The sequence below is a fragment of the Anser anser genome (genome assembly GCF_964211835.1).
Source record: "Anser anser genome assembly, chromosome: 3".
Taxonomy (NCBI): Eukaryota; Metazoa; Chordata; class Aves; order Anseriformes; family Anatidae; genus Anser; species Anser anser.
This window is the reverse complement of record NC_139722.1, coordinates 40,783,457-40,805,748: the sequence shown is the minus strand read 5'-3', so window position 1 is coordinate 40,805,748 and position 22,292 is coordinate 40,783,457. Positions and strand designations below refer to the sequence as shown.

The 22,292-nt window shown below is 40.6% G+C and overlaps 1 protein-coding gene and 1 long non-coding RNA gene across 5 annotated transcripts in view; one reads left to right on the top strand and one right to left on the bottom strand.

Moving 5' to 3' along the window:
- Positions 1–8,160, top strand: part of MAP3K7 (mitogen-activated protein kinase kinase kinase 7) — a 51,253-nt gene extending 43,093 nt beyond the window's left edge. For all 4 annotated transcript variants that reach the window (XM_083831368.1, XM_083831367.1, XM_083831366.1 and 1 more), the window contains 3 exons: positions 2,053–2,114; positions 2,645–2,760; positions 5,124–8,160. In XM_083831368.1, the coding sequence (XP_083687494.1) occupies positions 2,053–2,114; positions 2,645–2,760; positions 5,124–5,304 (359 nt within the window). In that variant the 3' untranslated portion in view covers positions 5,305–8,160. The remainder of the gene's footprint in view (positions 1–2,052; positions 2,115–2,644; positions 2,761–5,123) is intronic.
- Positions 8,161–10,915: 2,755 nt separating this feature from the next.
- Positions 10,916–22,292, bottom strand: part of LOC310897584 — a 40,899-nt gene continuing 29,522 nt past the window's right edge. Inside the window, exons 6-8 of the long non-coding RNA XR_014582399.1 lie at positions 22,128–22,186; positions 21,600–21,734; positions 10,916–21,473 (exon numbers count right to left, since the gene is read on the bottom strand). This is a non-coding gene — a long non-coding RNA (uncharacterized lncRNA). The remainder of the gene's footprint in view (positions 21,474–21,599; positions 21,735–22,127; positions 22,187–22,292) is intronic.

Sequence of the window (22,292 nt, the reverse complement as noted above, 5' to 3'; positions counted from 1 at the left end):
AGTTGGTATTTCATAGTGCCTTAAATTCTGAAATCTTTTGCTTGTAATCCGTTTCATCTTTGACTGATTAGATTCTGCCATTCTTTTCCTGTAATCAACTGCAAAATGGAAACTCACATATGGACTGATTTTGTGCCAGCATATATATATATCCGTACATATGCGTACTCGTATTTTACCAAATATAAGGTGATTCTGAAAGTAAGATGTGTACTTCTCTTTTTTGCCCTGCTTTAGCAGGAGGGGAGGGCAGCATACTCTTATTCTTTGCTTCTGTGCTTTCTTCTTTCTGTCCATTGTCACTTTGCATAATCACACTCTATGCCTAGTAACACACAAATTCCCAAAGCCCTTGTCCTCTGCCACAGCCTTCCTTCTCTCGTATAACTTGGGGTTCCAAATTTCTTTAGGCAGCGAGCACTTAGGGGAATTGCTGCTTCACACAGAAGCAAGCTCTTGCCCATTAGTTAAATAGATAATTCATTGGGAACTGAAAGCTGCTGATCTTATGCCAGTGCAAAGACAGTTTGTCCTAAATCTCTGGCCTTAAACGCAGCACACCACTAGAGCTAAAGTAAGGTCCGTTACTATGGTGGCTTTCTTGTTCGCAGAAATCCCTCACCTTATACTCAGGTAAATACAGAATATACCACACATATATTTTTTTCTTAATAGGTTTATGCAGTCCATTAACAAAGGGTTATTTGCATTTCTGAACAGATAAATAATTTTAGTTTTCTGTAAAAGAAAATACATTAAGTTAATCGGGCAAAGTGATAAAATGAGGACACAGCCGAATCTAATCAATCACAGGAAAAGTTACAATTCTGTGACACAGCCAAAAGCTAAGGAATGCAATCTGAAATATTTTGCATGTACTGATGTGTTTGAAACGTTGCAGTAATTCCTTTGCTGTAGCAGTATTCCATAAATGGCAGTAATTGAACGTAGGGAAGGCCTTCTATATTGTTCTGATTTAAGACTCTGTGGTGATTAAGTCTCTCTGGTTTTAGTTTTTTGGTTATTTTTATTTATTTTTACCACCTTCCAGTTTCCTTACAAGCATACACTTAACCACTTTTTCTCCATTCCCACCCTCTTATTTCTGTTTCCTTTTGAAGCTGCTCTTGGAGATAGCATAGTCTTTGAGGGCAACACCTTAGTTTCTCTACCACGACTACTCTGTGGCAGGTGCTTTTGGGGTATGGGTAAGCAGCCCCTTTTTTTTCCCACCTACCCTCCTCCATATAATCCTCTAGTAGCAATAATGCAGCTATGAAATCAGTAGTTTCATAAAATTAGTAGTTTCTCAATGTGTCTTTACTCCTCTGTCTCTTAAAGCTTAACAGTAACCTTGTGATCCCCAGATTCTGGGCTACCAAAAGATATAACCTGTAAGAATTCAGAAACATGTTAAATGTGGATTAAAGATCTAGAGAAATCCAGAGTAACTGCAGTGTAAGAAGAGAGCAGCCAGGCCCAGGAGATGGATTGGGTATTGGGTCCCTTGCTACCCATAAAGTGTCTCTGCAGAGTAAAGGAAATGCCCTAGAGCATGTTGTGAGGAAGATACTTAAAATCCTCACCAGGAGTAGGCTTTGAAACTGAGCAGGAGGTTGTGCTTATTTTATTTTGGCAGAGCTGGTTTGCACAGCTTCTAATTTTAAAATCATTAGATGCATGGCTGGCTGGCTGATCCTTCATAAACAAGAATGAAATGGCAATTTTTTTATAAACAGAACATGATAGCAAACTGTACAAAAATAATATTTTAAAGAACGTGTATGTGGATACATGGCTTCTAGAAATGTAGGATAACAACCTTAATATTTGTTTCTTCTTGCTGTTATAGACCATAATTTTGAAGTTCTTAACTTTATCAGAAAAGCAAAAAGAGTCATCTGCCTTGGGATTGGAACACTGCTATTTCCATTTGCCTTTTCACATTCAGATTGTGTATTGTGAAATGATGTAGTTTTCTCGTTTTTGTCCTATAAAGATAGAATTATCTGTGTTTAAAAATGCATTAAAATGTTCTTGGTGTTGTTACAGAGACCAATGGGTCAGATAACTCCATCCCAATGGCATATCTTACATTAGATCATCAGTTACAGGTAATAAATATATGTGTCATTAGATGGTTTGTTTTGCATTACATTCTTATGTGTGAATTTGGGACTGCAAAATATAGTGCCACATATTTACCAGTGTTTATAGTCTAACTTTTGACCAAGGCTAAAAAAAATATATTATGTAATCTGAGATTGGTTGACTCAGATTTGATCAAGCTATTAAAAACAAGCCCTGGGAAACATGATCTCTAAAACCAAATGTAATTTGAGTTTGACTGTCAAAATAAGATATTTTTTGCTTGAGTATTACTGCATCAAATTGTTGCATTCGCTTTATTTGGGGTGTGTGTGATTAAACCTTAGTTTGATTTTTGATCCTTGTGACAAAGTGACTGTCAGATTAATAAGTGCAGATTGGAGGTTTGAGGCAACTTTGGCATCAGTGCAGTAAAGTTTTCCAGGGCATGGTTTGACACTTGTTTTTAAAAGCCTACTGTTTTTTAAAAGATGTTATAAATACACCGCAGAGACTTCATTAGTTCATTAGTTTTTAACGTCTGATTTATTTTCAGCCTCTAGCACCATGTCCAAACTCTAAAGAATCTATGGCTGTGTTTGAACAGCACTGCAAAATGGCACAAGAGTATATGAAAGTTCAGACAGAAATTGCATTGCTGTTGCAGAGGAAGTAAGTAAAATGTCTCAAACCTTTTTCTGTTCTTCTGTATGTTTCTTTTACACTAGTTAAGTCTGTGACTGCTGTTTCAGGCTTTATGAAGTAAAATTTCATAGAGCATGGTTATTTTCAAGACCTAATCTCGTAGAGATACCGAGGTAGTCACCACAGGTGAGGTATTCAGAGCCCATAACTTAAGTTTTAAGCAATATTAAGACTTTTCTTCTGGACAGGTCCTACATTAAAGTGTGTGGCACCTTTACGTATGTTCCATAGTAGTAATGTTTGTATCATCTCGAGTGAAAGACCTGGAATGCTGAGGAACTTTGCAATTCTGTTTCACGCACTGTCCAATAAAAGACTTTCAATTGTAAATTGTAGATAACCATTTGGTTTTTATCTTATATCTGACTTTTGTTAATAATCACATTTATAGCAGTGTTATCCAGACACGTGTTGTGGTTTTCTACCAGGGTTTTAGCACCTAATACATAAAAGCTGTTACATACTTTCTTATCGTAAGAGGAAAGAGATTATTTCTAGTGCACATTGTGCACACATATAAGTGAAGCAACTGCTTGCATGTACTGTTGGATTGGGGCCAAGGTTATTGCTGATTCAGAACTTCAGTTTGCAATGCATTCTGTCGTGTTCTGCTTCCCTTCATTTCTATTTCCTGATGCTGGGGAGCAGTTCTGAGAGGTCATTACATACTCATGTTCTAAACCAAGTAACCAGCTTGTTACCTACCAGAGTCTGAGATACTGCAGGCCTCAGCGTTTGTGGAACAGGCAATGAGAAAAATGTGTGTCTAAACCTCTTCTACTTGAGAAATAACAGACAGAATGGGGAAAAAGCTACTTTAAGATTGGCCTTACATCATCTATTCATTTTGTCTTAGTATCTTGAGAAGAATTTTTTTCAAGTATGATTAGAATTTTTAGACCTCGTTGAGGTGATACTGAAACTAGCATGAAGATCGTAACTGTGTTTTTGTTTCTATAGTCCCTCTAGATCAATAAATTATATAAAAATAAGCTTCTGTTTCCAAGTTGGTTTTTCTTAGTCAGAACAGAATTGCCCTTAGGTTTGAAACAAAAAATAGTACTGTGATTGATGTATTTAATGCTGTTTGAGGTAGTAATTACTCTATAAAGGTTGAACTAATGAAGTTTTCTTTAGCTGTAATTACAAACCATATGGCAACAATTAATTATCATGAGGAACTTTCTCCTCTACTGTTTTGTTGCTAAAATATTGTTGGCAGCTTGCCTTCTTGTCACCTCATAAACAAATAGTAAAACAAACTGCATTCTATTTAGCTACATCAGTTTTGTAGGATAATTTTTAGCAAGTTTATCAGTGCATTTGTTCATCTAAAATTGTTGGTTAAAAACATATTGAATTCTTAATGCGTAAATTAAGTGAAATGACAGTTACAAAAATAATCTGCCTGATTCTGTTTTGCACTGCTTTAAAATATACAGCTCAAAGTACAAAACAGTGTTTCAGTGTGAAGTTGCCAGAGTTACTACAGTGTTTTTTCCAAGAGTCAAATTCTGCTCTAGCAAGAAGTTGGGTTGTAAGGGTATGTAAAGCACAAAGCAGTGTTCCTACAGCTTTGAACTTTACATGATGAAACATTAACTGAATTGCTTGGGCAACTCCAGGTTTTGGGGGTTTTAGGTTTTTGTTTTTTAATGCTCTGCCTGTAAATAATTAGTATGCTGGAAAAAAACAAAACTGCAACCTCATGTTTTATGTAACATTAATATACTTGATAGAAATTAAGAGATACAGTTGTAGAGAATGTTCCTCTAAAAGTAGTTGCTAAAAGCATTTTGAACAGTTATTGCAAAAATTAGCGCAAATAACAGTTGTAAAAATGATCTGCCTGATTCTGCTTTCCACACCTTCAAGACGTTCAACTCCAAATAGAAAACAGCACTTCACTAAAACCTTACCTAAGTTATTGCTGTTTTGCCTTTTAAGTTGCCTACTGAATCTTTGAATATACATACAGCTAAGCAAAGTTAGAGCTAAAAAATTTATAAATTTCTGTGTGGATCCTTAGATGCTCTGCTGTGACCTGTAGAATTACATCTGAAAGCTATTATAAAAAGGAAAAATGTAGAGATTGAGTCTATGGTTTACAGCTGTTTTAAGGTTTAAATGTGGATTTGATTTGGAAGAGAATTTCTCCTCAGAATACAGTAAAGAATAAGATTTTTTGTTAACTTAATTTTATTGCACAAGATATCACCAGCCATGAATTCAGACGGATAATCAAATAAAAATTTGAAGCATATTTAGTCATCTACGCACAAATAGAAGTAGACTATAAATGACAATTACTTTTTTTTTTTTAACTGTAGACAAGAACTAATAGCAGAACTGGACCAGGATGAAAAAGACCAGCAAAACACATCCCGTCTGGTACAAGAACATAAAAAGCTCTTAGATGAAAATAAGAGTCTCTCAACTTACTATCAGCAATGCAAAAAACAATTAGAGGTCATCAGAAATCAGCAACAGAAACGGCCAGGCACATCATGATTTCCTGGGACCTTTCAAATGGAAAATATGCACAGAAAAGACTGATTTTTTTTTTATTGTTATTATTATCCCTTATTATGACAACTCATGAGTGTAAGCTTCTTGGTGTGGTCTGTATTTGTCTGCTACACTTAACATCATTTAATTTTTTTCATTTTCCTATGGTGGACATCCAGTTCAACAGGTTAATCAGATAAGGTGAGAAAATAGTGACTTGAATTAACCAACAGCCCTCAATTTAAAGCAAGAACAGTGGCTGTATGCATGCTCCTTGTGTGAAGGCTAGCCTAACAAATGTTAGAGGCTACAAAATTGTAAGATCTTGGTTTTAGTTTTTGGTGTTACCTCGATAAGAGCAAAACAAAAACTTTCCTGTTTAAGAATGGTTTTGTTCCAGTGTCTCATCTCAAATTTATAATGATGATTATTTTCAGGACATAAACATGCACCAAGCTGCAGAGGTGATGTTGGCTGACCAGAGTAATTCATGATGCATTAGTGATGCCTTTTACCTGTAGACGTAGTATATTTTTTCCACATGCAAAATAATAGTCAAACTGATGCCAGCATCCTTGGTTCAGTGCTTGATAGCCCTGCATTTTGACTAATATATTTGTTGTAACCTTGCATTCATAAAATATTTGAAGTAAAAGGCTGTATTTTCTTTCCTTTCTTGGGGGGAATGCCATGCAGTTCCATCTAGTTACTGGGCAGAAGTTATGAACGTTATTCACTGGGCAAAGTTTATCCCCTGTATAAAAGAGGGAAACAAAAACGTGCTAAAGTGTCTTAAACCTTCAAAGCTTTTGTCACTGAAACATTCTTAAAAGGAAACTCAGAAAGCAAATTAAAACAAGATTTTAAGTATTTCCTTCATACCACTTACTGGAATATTTTTTTCTTTACAACTTATTTCCTCAAAAGTATTTGCTATAAATGCAAGTAACTTTGTTTTGGATAGGAAGAAAGAGACTCGGGGAAATGAATTTATTTTAAATATCAAATTATGCAATGGAGTTAAGTATGGAAATGGCAGAAGCTATTAAGAAAATGAGGGAAATGGCTTCGATCTTCATCAGGAATCTCAGTTATTCCACTCATCTGAACATACTTCCTTTGAAGTCCATCTCAGAATGCCTGCTGCCTTTGTGACTGAAGAATTGCATTTAATGAATTCAAGCGGAATATGTAATTATCAGTCTCATTATTTACCATTTCTACATGGGAGAAAATAACTACTCGTTTACATTGCAGATTGATTATTTGGTTTATGAGTTAACTCCTAACTGGTAAAGAAATGAGGCATTTCTAAATATAATAGGAAATTATTCCTTACATAAGCTCCTGGTGTACTCAGTTGTGGGCAGGGTTTTAACATTCTTTTGCAAAGGCAAAATAGAAAATTGTAATTTAGCTGCTGAGCCCTCAAAATATGAGAGGTAATCTGAACTTTGATTTCTGCGTACTTGAAATTAATAATTATTTGTAGGAGCCCATTAGCAGAACTTGGAAAAAACATTCACGGTAAAAATATCACAGTATTTTTCTCTTCCCCTTCCTGCCTACCTGATAATAAACATCTTGTAAACCTATCTGTGAACAACAAAAGTAGCTGACAGTTTACTGAATGGTGTCATTCTGTCTTGAAAATAAATCTACTGTTGGTAAACCTTTGGGAGTAAGAAGTGCTTCCCTCTTTTACTTAAATAAAGGAAGGGTTATCATTCCCCAAACCTTAGCAGATAATTTGATTAGTTAGCTGAAACTGATATTGGGATCAACTTAAGGGCACACATATTTATAGCAAAATGTAATTGGTGGAGAAAATAACTGTAGTATTAGGAATAGCACAAGTTATCCAAAGCATTGCTGTTCGCATACATCTGTCCATCTACCAAAATGGACACGCTCCATGTTCAGCAGCTTGCTTAACATATGCTTAAGCATTCAGTAGGGCAGCATAAATACCAACGCTCGACTTGAGATGCTTGGTTGATAATCATCACATACACAAAATCATTTCCCAGGACAGTTTTTATGGTTTGCCTCATCATAAAACAGATTTGTTTAAAATAAATCAGCATTGCATATGAAAAGTCATTTTATGGCAAATTCTGAATAATGGAAGTGAACGCAATGCTAGCTTTATGGTACCTAATACAAATGTCACTTCTAACAGTTGTTTATGAGTTTTCAGAGTTTACATTAAAAAGGGTCTCAGATTGTAAAATAAGTGCTGTGCTACCAGTGCGCTGTTGAACTCGGCTCCATTCAATATTTAGGTTATATTGCTGTTCTTGCAATTTACAAAGGGAATTTGGAGTTTGACCTTTGGCTTTCAAGATGTCTCTTTCTTAATTGCACCTTTTCTTTAATTATTTGCCTATAATTTTCAGTGAGGTGTTCTGTGTGGCAAAACTTGTGTATCAAAAAAAGTGTAGAACATAGCAGTTTGGGCTACTAAGAGTTTAACAGCTTAATTTTCTAGTGACTTCTATTATTTTCTTAAGGCTCTTGTTTGAAAGTTGTTTACAAATGTACTTTTATTTTTCTGTTAAACTATCTGGAGTGTTCAGGAAGTTTTTCATGTACTCTTTTGTCCAGTTAAAGCCATTCCTCTAATAATGGAGGTGAAACATCTAATTTTGTCTGGGCAGTGCCTTCTCAGAAAAAGTAACAGGCTCTGCTTTTTGTTAATGTGTTCTGTAAGATATTGTATAATTGAAAGTATGCTTCTGTACACTGTGCAGTTCTACCAAAAATGCTTTTTTAGGCTTATTTGTGTTTTTTTTCTGATGAGAAGTTGAAGATTGTAATTCAAAACTTGTATATAAAATGGTGAATGATTTCATATGATTCAGGAATGAGCAGTGTGGCTTTCTGCTGGAGGGTTTTATTACATTATCAGGAATCTAGTTAATAAAAGCTGAGAGACTTCCACAAACATGTAATAGTGCCCCAACACTTGCCAGGGCATCCTTGATCTCTGATGAAATCCCACACTGGGTGGGGGATAATCATCATGCAGTTGTTCCCACCACCAAAAGAAAATTCTTCTGTTATTAGCTCTTCCCTTCCTGTGTGCTGAAGTAGGGTGTTGGATGAATAGTCTTGGTCATGACCGAATATAAAGATATTTTAAGAATGCCACATCTTTCATACTGGTGCTCTGTAAAAAGATGAGCGCGATCTTCTCTTGTTGTTCAGTATGGATGAATTCCTTTCCCTGGGACTTCTCTATCCTAGTCATAATGGCTTTTATTGTTTAAGAGTTTCTTTTGACATACCACAGATGGATGCAACCTGTTAACTGTCTCCTTGCCTGTGAAGAAGACAAAATCTTGCTTCAGATCAAGTAGCTAAAAACTTGCGATACTTTAAAGGATAAAATAGGTTAGTGTTCACATCATTAGGCGTGCTTTGCCATTACCCCTTTTCCAGCTTGCAGGGTGGTTAGCTAAAGGCAGCTTTGGGAACTGCTGCCTTTAATGGGTGGAAAGAGGAGCAGAATGATGCATGAAGGCTGGATAGGTTTCTAACTTCTTATCAAGCAAAAGGCACTGGTAGAGGCAGAGCTGGAGATGGGCAGGATGGAGCCCCTGCCTCCTTGGGGTGAAAGTGCAGCTCCTTGCTGGGGCCAGGAGAAGATGGGGCATGATGCAGTGTGCCCCAGCTGTGCCACCCCCTGCCAGACTCAGCGCTGTTTTCCCTCAGACCTCTCCCTGTTATTAAGCAGTTGATGTTCCCAGTGTAAATACAAATCTCTTAACACTGGCATGCAAACCAGGGGAAATGCAAGGATTTTGCCTTTTGCCAACCACTCTTTTTCCTCCCAGCAGTGTCGAAGGGGAGAGGCAGTGGAGCAGCTGCTTGTGTAGGCTGTTCTCCTGAGGTATTTAGGCAGAGGACCAAGGAGTGACTTGCATTCATTCATATAGCATATTGGCTCAGCACACAGGATGGGTCACAATTGTAGCTTGCAGCAGAAAATCCAGGAAAAACAAATCCTATCAAGTATAGTTTGCTCTGAGCCCTTTTTGCAGCATAACTGGTGCCAACCCCATATGCCTTTAGGACTGCTCAGATTCCATTCAGAAAACGGGCAGAGTTACAAACATCAGCCTAAGGGAGGGACTGCATTGTCCCGTGATGTGAGGACGTCTGTATTCACCCAGCCACCGCTGCAGAAGGGATGCTGCGGGTGTCTTTGTTCTCACAAGGCTCCAGAGGCCTCTGCCTTTGCCAGTCGCCGGAGGGCTCCTCGGACAGCTGCCTCCCAAAAGTTAAACCTGGTACGTGCAAATCAGACTCTTATTAAAGTTTCTTACATCACCAGCGGCAGCGGGGCTAGAGCATAGCTGAGAATGGTTTGGGAGGTAGGAGGTGAAGCTAATTTAGCTTGTCCTCTGAGCTCAGCCTGGGCCCTGTGGGGCTGCCAGGCACAAAATATTTCTGTCACTCCAGTGCGCAGATAGGACCTAAGACAGAGGCAGTGCAAGGAGCCATTTTGATCACGGCAGCTGTGCTTTAAATGAGTGAAGCACAATAGCTGCATGTTGGCAGCCTTGGTGGGGAGAGGAGGGCTCGTAATTTTTGTTAGGGGGGTTTAGAAACTTCTCCAGGTGTCCGTGAATGCTGGGAGACACTGAATCTGTAGCAAAATTTGAGGATTGGTACAGTCTTCTCATGCTCATCAAAAGCACTGTGTACCAAAAGATGGCTGAGGAGGGAGCTGGGATTTTTGTTTAGACTTACCAAAAAAAAAAAAAAATAGGCCAGGATCCCCAGCATACTGTGTCTTGCCTCTCGATCAGGGAAATACACCTGTAGCCCTGGCATGAGTCCTGCTCCAAAAGCACTGACAAAGGAGCAGCATGGGGAAACAAGAAGTGGCACAATGGAGGCCCTGGTTTTACTTCATGGTTGCTCTCCTCCTGAGTGCTCTGACTTCCCAGGACTGAAAGGAAAGGGTAAAAAGGCTTACGAACACTGCTGGGGAGCTGAGTTGATCCCCCAGAAAAGTGCTGTAGGTCAAGCTGAGTTTTCAGTCTCGACTGTTGCAATTCTGATGTTTTAGGGCCTGCACCACCTGGGCAAACCCTCAGCCTTCGCTGGCTCTGCTCAGACGCAGCCAAAGAGGCCATTCCTTGCTCACGCTGGATGGAGCCAGCGGTGTGTACTCTTGTGAGCACTACCAGCAGCAACAGCTTCTTGTTGCCAGCTCAGTGACCTGAGCAAGGTGGAGGGGCAGAAAAAGTCTTCGGCCTGTTTAGCTGCTTCTGGAGCAGAACCTCAGGCTAAGAACTTGATCTCAATATAATCCTCTTATGACAAATCATGAAAGGTGCAAAGGAGGATGAACAGTGAGAATCAGATTTGGGTTTTAATTGTTTAAGAGCTCATATTTGCGTTGTGTTTTTTTTTTTCCCTGATACCTAGTCTCTGAGCTAGAAGAATAGCATAGAAGATATAACCAAATACACCTTTCTATGTTCTTTTCAGCTCCCACAAATTTAGTCCCTGCCAGCGAGACCCACATATAGAGACTAGATAGTTACTAAAGAATGCAGTAAAATCTAATTGCAAAAGAAAATGAGTCTAGAAAACCTTAGTCTGTACTTGATTTATTTGGAAACTAGTTTTGTAACAGTGAAGTGAGTCATTTTCAGATTACCATCAGTAAGAGAGAGAGTCAGAGTCTAACAGCAGGCATTTACATATTTACAAGGTTTTAAGCATCACTGTGTCTTCATTTGCCCAAGTGCTTACTTCTGGTCTGGTCAACTGAAGTTGCTGGGGGGCAAGCAGAATATCAGGTTCACAAGAAGCGAGTCTGCAAAGTCTCAATCAAAATGCCAAAATCTCAAAAATTTGCAAGAAAGGGAAAGAATGCCAATGAGAAAAACGAATTTGCAGTCAATTGGGCATGTTAATCCAGACATCTGAAACTGAGCGGGGAAGCAAATGAGGTACTGTCCTCACACCTGCAGCAGGATGACGTTCCTAAAAATTGGGTTTTTCCAACTGTGTTGGTTGGACACAGGCAGTCAGTTGGTGGGAGGCGGTCACTTTCCAACAAACCTTGAGGGGCTGAGAACCTGTCGCTGCCATGGCTACAGACAGCGTCACGGCTGCCTGCTGTTTGCAAGGCTCTTCAGCAAAAAGCAGACCCCCAAGACAGCACAGTCCTTGATCCGTAGCAGCGCATGCAGGAGAAGGGAGAGTGTGTGATCTTCCGTATTTCCTATTTCTCTGCGTTTGCAGGAAAGTCTCACTAACTTCACAGCAGCCGTATCTGCAATGGGAAGAGTTTCTTATGAATGGTTTATAGTGATAATTATACTGATAAGGAACTTGCTGCTTAAGGTTCCTTGCCTTGAATTAGCTTCTTGCACCAAGAGACAGGTGGGTTTTTTTCACAATTGGTTATCACCCTTACCCTCCTCAGAAATATATATTAGAATTAAAGATATATATATATCTTTATATATATATATAAAGATATATATCTGAGGTGTAGATCACTTGTTAAACAAAACAGCAGAGATCTCTATGCTGGCAGCGTAGTATAAAATTACCCACCATAGCCTTCCCTCAGCCAGCGTTGCCAACTCCTGAGAGCCTTTTACTTTTCAGGATGACTGAATGAGCTGAATGTTTTAAGAGGTGCTTAGAAGTGCTGAGTGATTACGCTGTGCTCCCTCCTGCTGCGTAATGGACAAGCATGCAGCAGCTCCGAAATCTGCCTGAAGTGCAGAGGTGCTCAGGCGAGGCATTTATTCATCTGTGCTCAAGCCACCACAGCAGCGCTCTACGTGGTGAATATTTTTGCAAGATCATCACAACTGATCTCTCAAATCTCATTGCTACCAGCTCCGTGGTCTGACCTGCTGCCCAGCCGAGCGCACTCGGAGAAGTGGCTGCATCCCAAGGCACGCCAGAAGCTGAATGCAGCATCAGTGTCGCTGTGGTTAGTTGCATAAAAATACTGCTGTACAGTATGGCAGTGCATCACAGGCTATGCTGTTCACTTCTGAACTTGGCGTTGGTACAAATCCCTTAAGAATCAGATGATGAACACTAAGCACTTTGAGCTCTCCTGAACCTTTATGATCCTATGTATGGCTTTTACTTGGACTAATGTGCCCCCTGGTATCTGCTCAGACCTAATCGTTACAGTGTGAGTGATGATAATGCACTAATGCTGGCTCTGCTTGCTTTCAGGCACAGCAAAATTCAAATTTTTACAACATGATTAAAAACAATCCATGATTCTGGGGAATCTTTTTTGTTTTGTTCTGAAGAGACAAGGAAAAGAAATCTACAAGTTTCTCTTTAATTTCAAGAGTTGTATGTACTTGACAGGGTTGTAAAGCCTGCCGCAGTGTATCTAGGACAGCAGCGCCTGTAAGAAGCTTGAAGATGTGCAGCATGCTCCACAAGGATCAGGGTTACAGAGGGTTGATGCTATCTGTACTCACTATATGACTATTCTTCCCATGTTGACCTCTTTTTGAAGAGATGAGCCTTGGATGGAGGGGTGCTGGGAGTATTCACCAAGACACAAGCTCCCACTTGCTTTCCTGGCAAGGCAGCAATTCAAATTATGAGCCTGATTTAGGCTCCTGAAGTGGATGATGCAGAACAAAGAACGCTCTGCCTTGCACCTCAGCCTCACTATCGGCTGTACAGATGGATCTGGGAGAGATTACTCTCAGATGTCTGAACTTAGCATTTGGGAATACCCCAAGATTCCCCATCTGCCAATGAATAAAACCAGAGATGATACATACACCCATTTTGACCCAACCGTTGTGTTTGTGATGCTGAATGTGTTCTGGGCCTTGAAATAGCCAAACATAAAACTGACCTGCAGTTTTCACTTTAAGAGCGCACAGCATAACTTGCTCTGTTATTTTGAACACAATTTATGGTTTGAGATACAAGAGGCAGTGTTTTCTAATTGTCGCTGGCAGTAGGAGTACCACGAGCAGCAAAAGCCACGTGTGCCCTCAGCGCATCTCCAGGCGGGCTGCAGGAGGAACTGCGGTACGAGACGTCTTGCAGCCACCACAACTCCACCTCAGAGAGCAGCGGGGATGCGAAGCTGTGGCAGTGGTTTTGCAAGGTGAACGTCTTTAATCTAGGCTAATGTCACCGATTTGCTCGGTGTTTGCCACCCAGCAGACAAATTAATGGCGTGAGTCATCACCAACCCCTACTAAATAACCAGCGACCTAGAGACGAAAGGCTCTGTATCCAAATTGTTTTCATTAATTGCACTGTGGGGCAAGGATAGATTTAATTTCAGAGACAGGAATATTAACCTCAATTCCCTTCCTTAATTGAGTGTGGAGAAGCAAGAGGTATAAGCGAGGGAAGCAGAGAACAAGGACATGGGTCATTAGCACTGTCATCTGGTCTCGCAGGCAGCAGCATCTTGTCAAAACGTCAGTGTGGCAACCAGAAGGCAAAAGCTTGTTTGGCAATGTATAGGGCATCAGTAATAAGAAAATTTACAGTAATGACTGGATTTCCATTGGTTATTTAGGCGCACAAGTCCCAGCACGGGTCTGTAATGACAACCCAGTGACTGGAGCCCAACTCACGACACTTCATAAGGAAAAAACAGCAGCAAGAGGCTGCAGGACAGTCTCGGGGGGTGGCGGGGACTGGTCCCATGGGAGCCCTTTAGGGGAAAAAGATATGAATGTGGTCATCGGACCTGCTCTTATCAATGATATGTAATGCTTGCAGAGTGGTTCTTGCCTGAATAGCTTTCCAAAAAGCTAACAAGCATGGTTACAGGGCAACAGAGACAGGGAGTGCAGCTGGGCTTCTGAAAGATCAGTACCCAACAGAGGGGGGGGGGGGGTAAGGTTCAAGCCTCCTGCCTGTTCATCAAAGAGTTTCACTAGTGGGCTCCAGCGATTCTGTTCCTGATGAAAGAGCAAGTAAGCAGCACAATCTGGGGCAGGATTCCTACATCTAGCTTTGCTGGAGAGTAGATCCTTTAAGCCAGCAAGGACTGGGGCCACTTTTTTTTCGCTGCTCTTTTCTAGGTTGGTTAGACAGATACGAATGGAAGTTCATCAGCTACTTGCAAACCAGGTTGACTGTTGTTGCCGAAGTGGGATAGCAATGAATGTATGAATATATCTCCTGGAGACGCAGCAGGGTGAAGAAATCACATATTAACATGAGATCTGTCTCCTACATAAGAAGGTCTTAATAAAAGACCGTGGTTTGGGGGCTTGCTACAAACTAACTGACTCTGCTTAATCTTGCTCAGAATCATAACTATTGATGAAATAAAACAATCTTAAGAGACAACTTTCTGGAAATGCCTGAAGGAGCTTTATAATTCAAGAACAAAATATTCGAAACCAAAAACAATTGTTACTTGCTAAAAAAAATCTGTAAAACCATTGAAAATCATGATATCAATTTTTGTTGAAATAAGAAGTTGTCAGAGGTGCATTTATGTTATATACTTCAGGATCCTCCTTACAAGTCATTGCACTTTGTTACATTTAAATCCTGTGCAATTATTGAAGAATGTGCCTAAAGCTGTGTCTCCACATGTAATGCACATATGAAGAAAGAATTTCTCAACAAGTTCTTTTTTTTTTTTCTGTTATTTAGAACACAGGAAATGCAAGTTCATCTTCCTTTTATGAAATCCAGCACTGACTGCAAATCTATAAATAAAATACATTACTTTCTTGTGACACCACTGAAAGAGCGAAGGAAAAATAAATACCTGTTTCACATGGTATCTAGAGAAAACCTCTAAAGCTCTACAAAAGAGTAAATTCTGCTAGTCTCCTGACTTAGCTCAGTTGCTCTCGGCTCCCTGGGGTCCCATCATTTTGAGAGAGCTGGAGCCTATTTGGCTTGAGAAACCAACCAAACTCTCTTTAACTTAAAAAAAAAAAAAAAAAAAAGGCAGAGTTTCCAATCCAGAAAATGCAGCTAAGAGCAAAACCAAAAGCCATCACAGCACAAAAAAGGCATCTCGTTCTGTATTTGCTCTCCATGTACCACTGCTGTTTTACTGAAGATCTGATTTTTCATCTTTCTGGGGGAGACACCTCGCTGCACCCCGCAGAAACTTGTGAACCTGCCCAGCTCAGGGAGGCCGTACCCTGCTGGGGCTCTCACTCAGCCCCAGCCAGGGAGCCCACCAACACCAGTGCCCAGCTGGAGGGACATGCGGGACACGTGGGTCACCACTACCCTAAATTATGCCCTTTGAAATGATTGGTCTTTTTTTTTTGACCAGTGGCTTCTTCGTGCCTGGCCCTTTTTTTTTTTTTTTTCCATTTCCCTCATTATTGAAATTTAGGCAAGTACGGAGATCTTGTGTAGTCATCCTCTCCTTGTCATCTCCATAGCAAGGCTGGGCATGCGCATGGATGTGTTCTAAACTAATTATTGAGCTTATTTCCTGATTTTGCTAAATATGCGATTTTTATACATACACAGATACTGATATAGAAATAAATACATTATACGCACAGATTTTCCTCTAAATTAAAGTGAGATGAAATAGAAAAATGTGTTATTCTGCTCTTTATTTTGCATACTAGTGGAGAAAAGCAGTATGTTTTCACCGTGAGAGTGGTAATGAATACATGCAGTTTTTCTGCAATTTTTCTGTGTCAGCTTTGCAGTAGGCAAGACTGGGCATTTATGCAGGTAGGAATAGGGCTGGATCTGCAAGAAACCACCAAAAAAAAATGGAAAAAAAAATACTGAGACTGCCAGTAGAGGCTAAATCATGTCGTGCTGTAACCTCCATCCTGGGTATGAATGGATCATATGTGTCACCTGAGAGCTCGCAGACTAGATTTTTTGATATTGTGTAAAATATTTTTTTTCACATTTTTCTTTTTAAAATTTTCACTGTTAAAAATCACTTCTTATATAAATGGTTATGCTAGAATGCTCCTCCTATTCAGCAGAGGGAGAGCAAGAGCTAAGCTAATGCTAAGGCCTGAGAGTTTAAGTTTTAAACAACTAAAAGGCTTTTTCAGCACATGGAGGAGAAGAACATTTACTGTGAAGGCTAGAGAAGAGATGGACTATCAAGTTCCCAAGTGGCTTAGCACATACAGAGCTGACATTTTTAATATCTAGGCTATCGTTTTGATCCTATCAGCATGCTTCAATGGTCTTATGGCATGTGCATTTCTTTTTTCTTCATTTTATCTGTGTTGTGAACTTAAAGCAGGCAAGCAAGGATAAGTAAATTGTCAAAAATGTTGAGATTATGTTAACAAGTTCGAGATTGTCAAACCTTGTTTTGTCTACCTGCTGTCAGCACTCAGGTTCTCAAGGTTTCCACAAGCCTGTATATTTGTATATTGGTTGGGTAGAAGGAGCTTTGCAGCAGTTTGCAGCTCAGAGGTGGTAACTGCGACAAGAACCTGAATAAAGGCCAGGCAAGAGAAAAACGGTGCCAAACAGCCCTCATGGACTTTTTGGAGCAAGGCAATTTTCTCTTGCATTCACATGTCAGTGCAGTGAGGACTTCGTCCTAAGACTTTTTGTTTTGTGATTTCTCACAAGGCTGTGAATTTTGTGCTACTGAAAGCTGTGATTATGCAAAAATGTGGCTTTTTTTCCCTTGCCTCCAGAGGAACGTCACTGCTTTTGAAGAAGCAGCTCTGCTCTGCAGAGAAAAGTCCCCAGGCCTGGCAAGTTAAAAACTTTGATTGTCAATGAGCGAGCCTTAAGTTGTGCACACATTTCATTTCAACACAGTGGCCTGGAAATGCTCTGAAGCTAATTAAACCGTGTTAAGTCATCAGCTGTTGGTGCTGAAAACTGTTTTACGGCTTAGAACTGGGAATTGCAGTGGTTTCCTCATTTTCATATGAATTTGTGAGGAGCATCATGCGTAGTCTTATTCGATGCACAGAGCTGCTCTAATGGGTGCAAAGTGGTTTCATGCCTGAAATTAGACAAAGTTAATAATTTAAGAGCAAAGAAGATGTCAGCTTGGGTGGAGGCTGAGGTTTCCAGGTATTGCAAAGAGCCTACGTAAAACCACAGCTGACCTGGATGAGAGCTGGACAGGCTCAGCCGCAGAGAAGTTGGATTATGGCAGTTAGTTAGCAACCAGTAAAACTAGAAGAATCAGAAATTAGCCTTTAAAAAAAAAAAAAAACTTGGATGCTACTTCTACTTCAGTTTTTTCCATATTAAAAAATAATATCAGTACATAAAAATCCCAGATGAGTTACCAAACCAGCATTTGAAATCAGTCAAGCAGCCACGGGATGCTCACAGTATTTGCAGCTGCTAGCAGACAAAAGGAGGGCAAGTTCAGCGCTCTTCTGCTCAGGTAGTGACTGCCCTGGGTAATTCCCAGTGTACTTTAGGGATTCATTACCACCATGGCCTCAAACCATACTGGCTTCTTACCTTCAACTCTGAAATGACTCAGAAACAGAGCCCAGCTTCTGCTCCAGCAGCAGGCAGTGCCCAGCTGGAGGCAGGAGAGGGGCATTCGCACTGCTCTCATCCTCCTACCTGGCATAAAAGATGCAGACAGCCCTGGGACAAGGCAGCTCTGGGTGTAGCTACACGCTCCCTCTGCCTGGTCAGCAGCAGTGCAACCTCCCTGAGTTTACCTGAGCGTGACGGAAAGGAAGACAAGGTGTGTCTGTGCATTTCCTTCTGCCACACGGGCATGTGATCCCACAGATCTCACCTACAGGCACCAGAGGCGTGTAGAAGTGAATTTTCCTCTTCTCACTGCAGATTAAAGGAAGTGCATGGAGACTTATTTTGGTGGATCCGCAGTCTGTATCTTATTTAAAATTAAAATTGTCCATTGAGTAGATTTCCACGTACTCTAGCAGAGCTCTGGTGATTTACATCAGTCAAGAATCAGCTCATCATTTCCTTTAAAGCTACTTATATCGTTCTGTGGTTATGAGCACTCCACACAGCATTTCAGCTGCATTTTTAAAGAGAAGAAACCCTCAACATGCTTTCTGATGCAAATACAAGTTTGAAGTGATATTTCAGAGTGATAACATAGTTCATTTTCGTCTTCCAGAGTTTTCAGTGAGGTTCAGTGCAATTTTAGATGTAATAACCTGTTTAATAAAAAAGGAATGTTTCATCCTCTGGTCTCTGAGTCAATATTTGTACTTCATATTATGTTTTACAAAAATCATTATCACAAGGCATTTTATTCAAACTCAGCATGTAAAACATGGCTTTCATGAAGCTCTGATGTACTATCAATTATTTAATAAGCACTAGGCTTACAACTTAGCTAAAGGTTATCATCTATAATATATACATCTGCTTATGTTTTCCCAAAAGCAATGCATTTTGACCTTTTTGCTATACAAAGGAGTAAGCTGTTTCTGTGTCTGTACAAAGTACTATGAGACTGTGGTTTTCCTCTTTATTTTTGCACCGCTTGCATTGCATGGTTTTGAATTTAAAAAAATAAATAAATAAGTTGCAGGGGATTGTGCTGAAAAACAAATACAAACACTACTGTACTGTCTTGAACACTGTCATTATAATACAATGTCAAACTTTATATTAAAAACTGTTTGGGGCCCTGTCACACTGTAACATAGACTACAGTTCCTGAAGACAATGATCCTTTTGGGAGCAATTCAACTTTTCTTCAAAATGAGGTCATTTCCACTGAAGTAACATTTTTTTCAAAAGAGCCAAATGAATAAGGTGTCTGAGTTGCATGCTCAGGGGGGTTCTTGGCTCCTTGAAACCTGGGTTTCCACTGACGTGAATGGGACTTGGTTTCCTAAAAGTTCAAAAGTGCTTTTGAGAATAGGAGATAGTCAGCCACATCATTTTGATGTGGCATCACAGTCCCGTAAAAAAAAAAAAAAAAAATATCTGCTGTTTTGGCATGGGCGAGCAAGGCCAAGACCACTTCTTTTTTGACTCCTTCTGTAGTCACTGGCATCCCAAAATTGAAGCCCTTGGACTCAAGGTGACACGGGCCACAGAAATATGGCACCTAACCTTCCTGTATAATCACATAGTTACAAAAGTGGGCTTTGCAGAAGAGTGGCCCAAAAATCCCACAGCCAGGTGCTGGGGAATGGGCTCAGGTCACCACCACTGGCTGAGGGGATTAACCTTTCCTATGTATACCATTGCCAATTTTAAATGAGACACAGGCTTCCAAATCATTGGGTATGTATAAAATTTTCAACCTGGCCCTACCAAAATTATGGTACACCTGGGGGAGTTTTGTGTTCGTAATGAAACCCCAAAGCTGCTGGACTGTAGGATTTGGGTATATTCCTCCCCACATTTATCAGATGAGAAACCCCTCCATTGGGAAGTAAATTTTCTGAACTGCTTCTCAGTGCTCAGCGTTGGGTTCTGGACGTGGCCATTTGAGTTGTTATTTCTCCAGCTTACACCTAAAGGTTGTTAGTCGTTGCTGACTTTGTGAGAGAACCCTCCTTGTTCCTTCCATGAATCTGTACCGAAGCAGGTAGGAAACATTAAGCAATCCATTATTGTAAAAGAAAGATTGTTTAAACCAGAATGCCTGGAAGCACCTTAACTCTAGACAACTGGAAGTCATTTTCTAAAACCTCTTATTCAGGAAGAATCATTTAATTCTTTGAAATGTAGGCCATTTTCAAGTCATTTTCTACAACAAATGGGACCAGCTCAATCTGTTCTTCACATTTTAGTAATTTAAAAGGACATAACTGAATTTTATTTTAATGGTAATTGCAAACTCATGCAGAAAATGTAAATGCACACTTTCCGATTAGCTTGCAGCATAAACCATGGGTTCTATTAATGTATTCCAATTTGTAATTCTTTGCACAGTATGAGATTTGAAAGCTGTGATTAAAATTAATTAGGTTAAGTAAAGTTTATCCCCCCTGAGCACTGCTATTTGAAGAAAGAAATAGTAAAACACTAGCTACATCTGGCACTGCAGGAGGCTAAAGCATCACAAGGAGCAGCAGCATTGCTTTGTCAGAGGAGTCACACACTGCCTTTTTGGCATACCTTAAGCACTGTGCAATCTTTTCTAGAAGCTAATTGAAGCTGTTAAGTCACTCTTTGCCTCTTGTAAATGCTCTGGAGCTACAGCATCTGTATGAGCATCTGGGTAGCCAATCTCTGTAATACAGCGGATGACACGGATGAAGAGGAGACATCATTGCTACCTAGCGAGGCATTAGGAGCTGTCCCTCCACGTGGAAGCTGAGTCTCCCAAGTTCAACAGGCAACAGAAACGCTGTCCTGAGGGAGCTCCTGGAGTTTCCACCCCTTCTCTTCTGCTGCGGTAAAGCCCATGACGCTTCCACTTGTTAGCTGAGAGACCCAGGACTCTGGCTGGAAACATCACGTAACACACTGTGTGCTGCCTTTTGGACTCCAATTTGTCACTCCAGAGGAGGCAGCCTATGCCCCACATTTGATCTTTCACCATTCTCTGTTACTTCAAAACAGCTAGTGAACTAACTGAGCAATTCTTTACCAGGTGAAGTCTTTTGCAATCAGCATCTCTGACAGCCAAACTCTGGTGCTACTTACTGGGTATCGAATACAGTTGGCGCACTAACTAGGTTTGGACTAGAAGCAGGAGGGTATTTGGAAGACAGATGCTAACTGGTGACTCAAGACACAGCCTTCATGCCTCTGATGGAGACAGGCTGTGCCTATCAGGGCAAGGTGACGGCAGCACACCAGATAGCTCTTGCAAACCTTTTGCCCTGCTGGTGAGTGATCCCTTTGCTTTCTCATCCAGTTGGAGTTCACCATGAGCTGCGCCAAGCAGAGTGCTCCCATGAGCCAGGTTCCCACACTGGAGCACCTCTGTGATCACACGGCCACCAGGATGCGCCTTAGAAATTCAGTCAGATGCAAGAAATGATAAGGCATAGTCTGGGCAGGGAGAAAAAAGCATCCTTGCAGAGAGCAGAGCATAACGAACTTAGCCCACAGCACTCATCAGACAGCCCAGCAGACAGCAGAGGGGCTCATTATTATAGAAATTGACCCAAATGAGGCCAATTCAAAATTGGATGAACCTTGTAGGGTAGAGGAATTAAAAAGTCTAAAATCAAAATCCAGGCCAGTAGTGAAGTGTGAAAGGAAGTTTTGATGTAACTATATCCCTGCCACTGCCACGGCACCTGATTAGGGAAGAAACAGAAATGAATTTTGATGTTGCTACCCTTGTTCTAGCCCAATATTAACAGGCACAGCAAAGCATCAGTTTTTGTGCCTTTTCACCCAAACAAACAGCTTTACTCTCTCACCTCATATTTCGTTGCCCGAAGTCAGAAGCTGTACAAAAAACACAGTCCCAGTGGAACCACAAGGCTGAGCTGCTATGCATGGCAGAGGAAACAACCACAGGTCATCGCCCAAGGCAAAATTGCTTGTTTCTATTTCTTCAGAATAAGAATTGAAAAAGAAGAAACAAGAAATCCCATTAAAAATGAAAATGCTTTACACTTTCTCACTGACAGGAATTCCTGGACAAGAACTTCTTACTGCCTGTGGTATTTCTGGATTAGAAGGAAAGACCACAAAATATATAGTCATATGATCCTTTAGCTATGCAACTGCCAGAGCCAGTAAAAACACTGCCATTGGGGTGGTAAACAAAAGGGACTGAAAAAAAAAAGAAGCCTTTGTAGTACTCTGCGAAGCCGCAGGCTTCACAAGCCAATTCATAGTTTCTCAGGCTCAGGAGGAGGCTCCGCAGTCCCGGGGTCTGTCAACCTTTCAACGCAGGCCAGGCGGTTACACCCAGTCATTTCTGCTGCAGGCCTGTAACTTACCTGAGCTACAGCCGTGTGCTTCAGCAAAACAGCAGGAAGGGCCGAGAGTGTCATTAGACCTGAAACGACGGTAAATCCTGACTGAGAAAACAGCATGAGGCCACAGGGCACAGCGGACACGGTGCCTCCAAGCCACGGCTGGATGGGGTCTTGCATTCAGTCAAT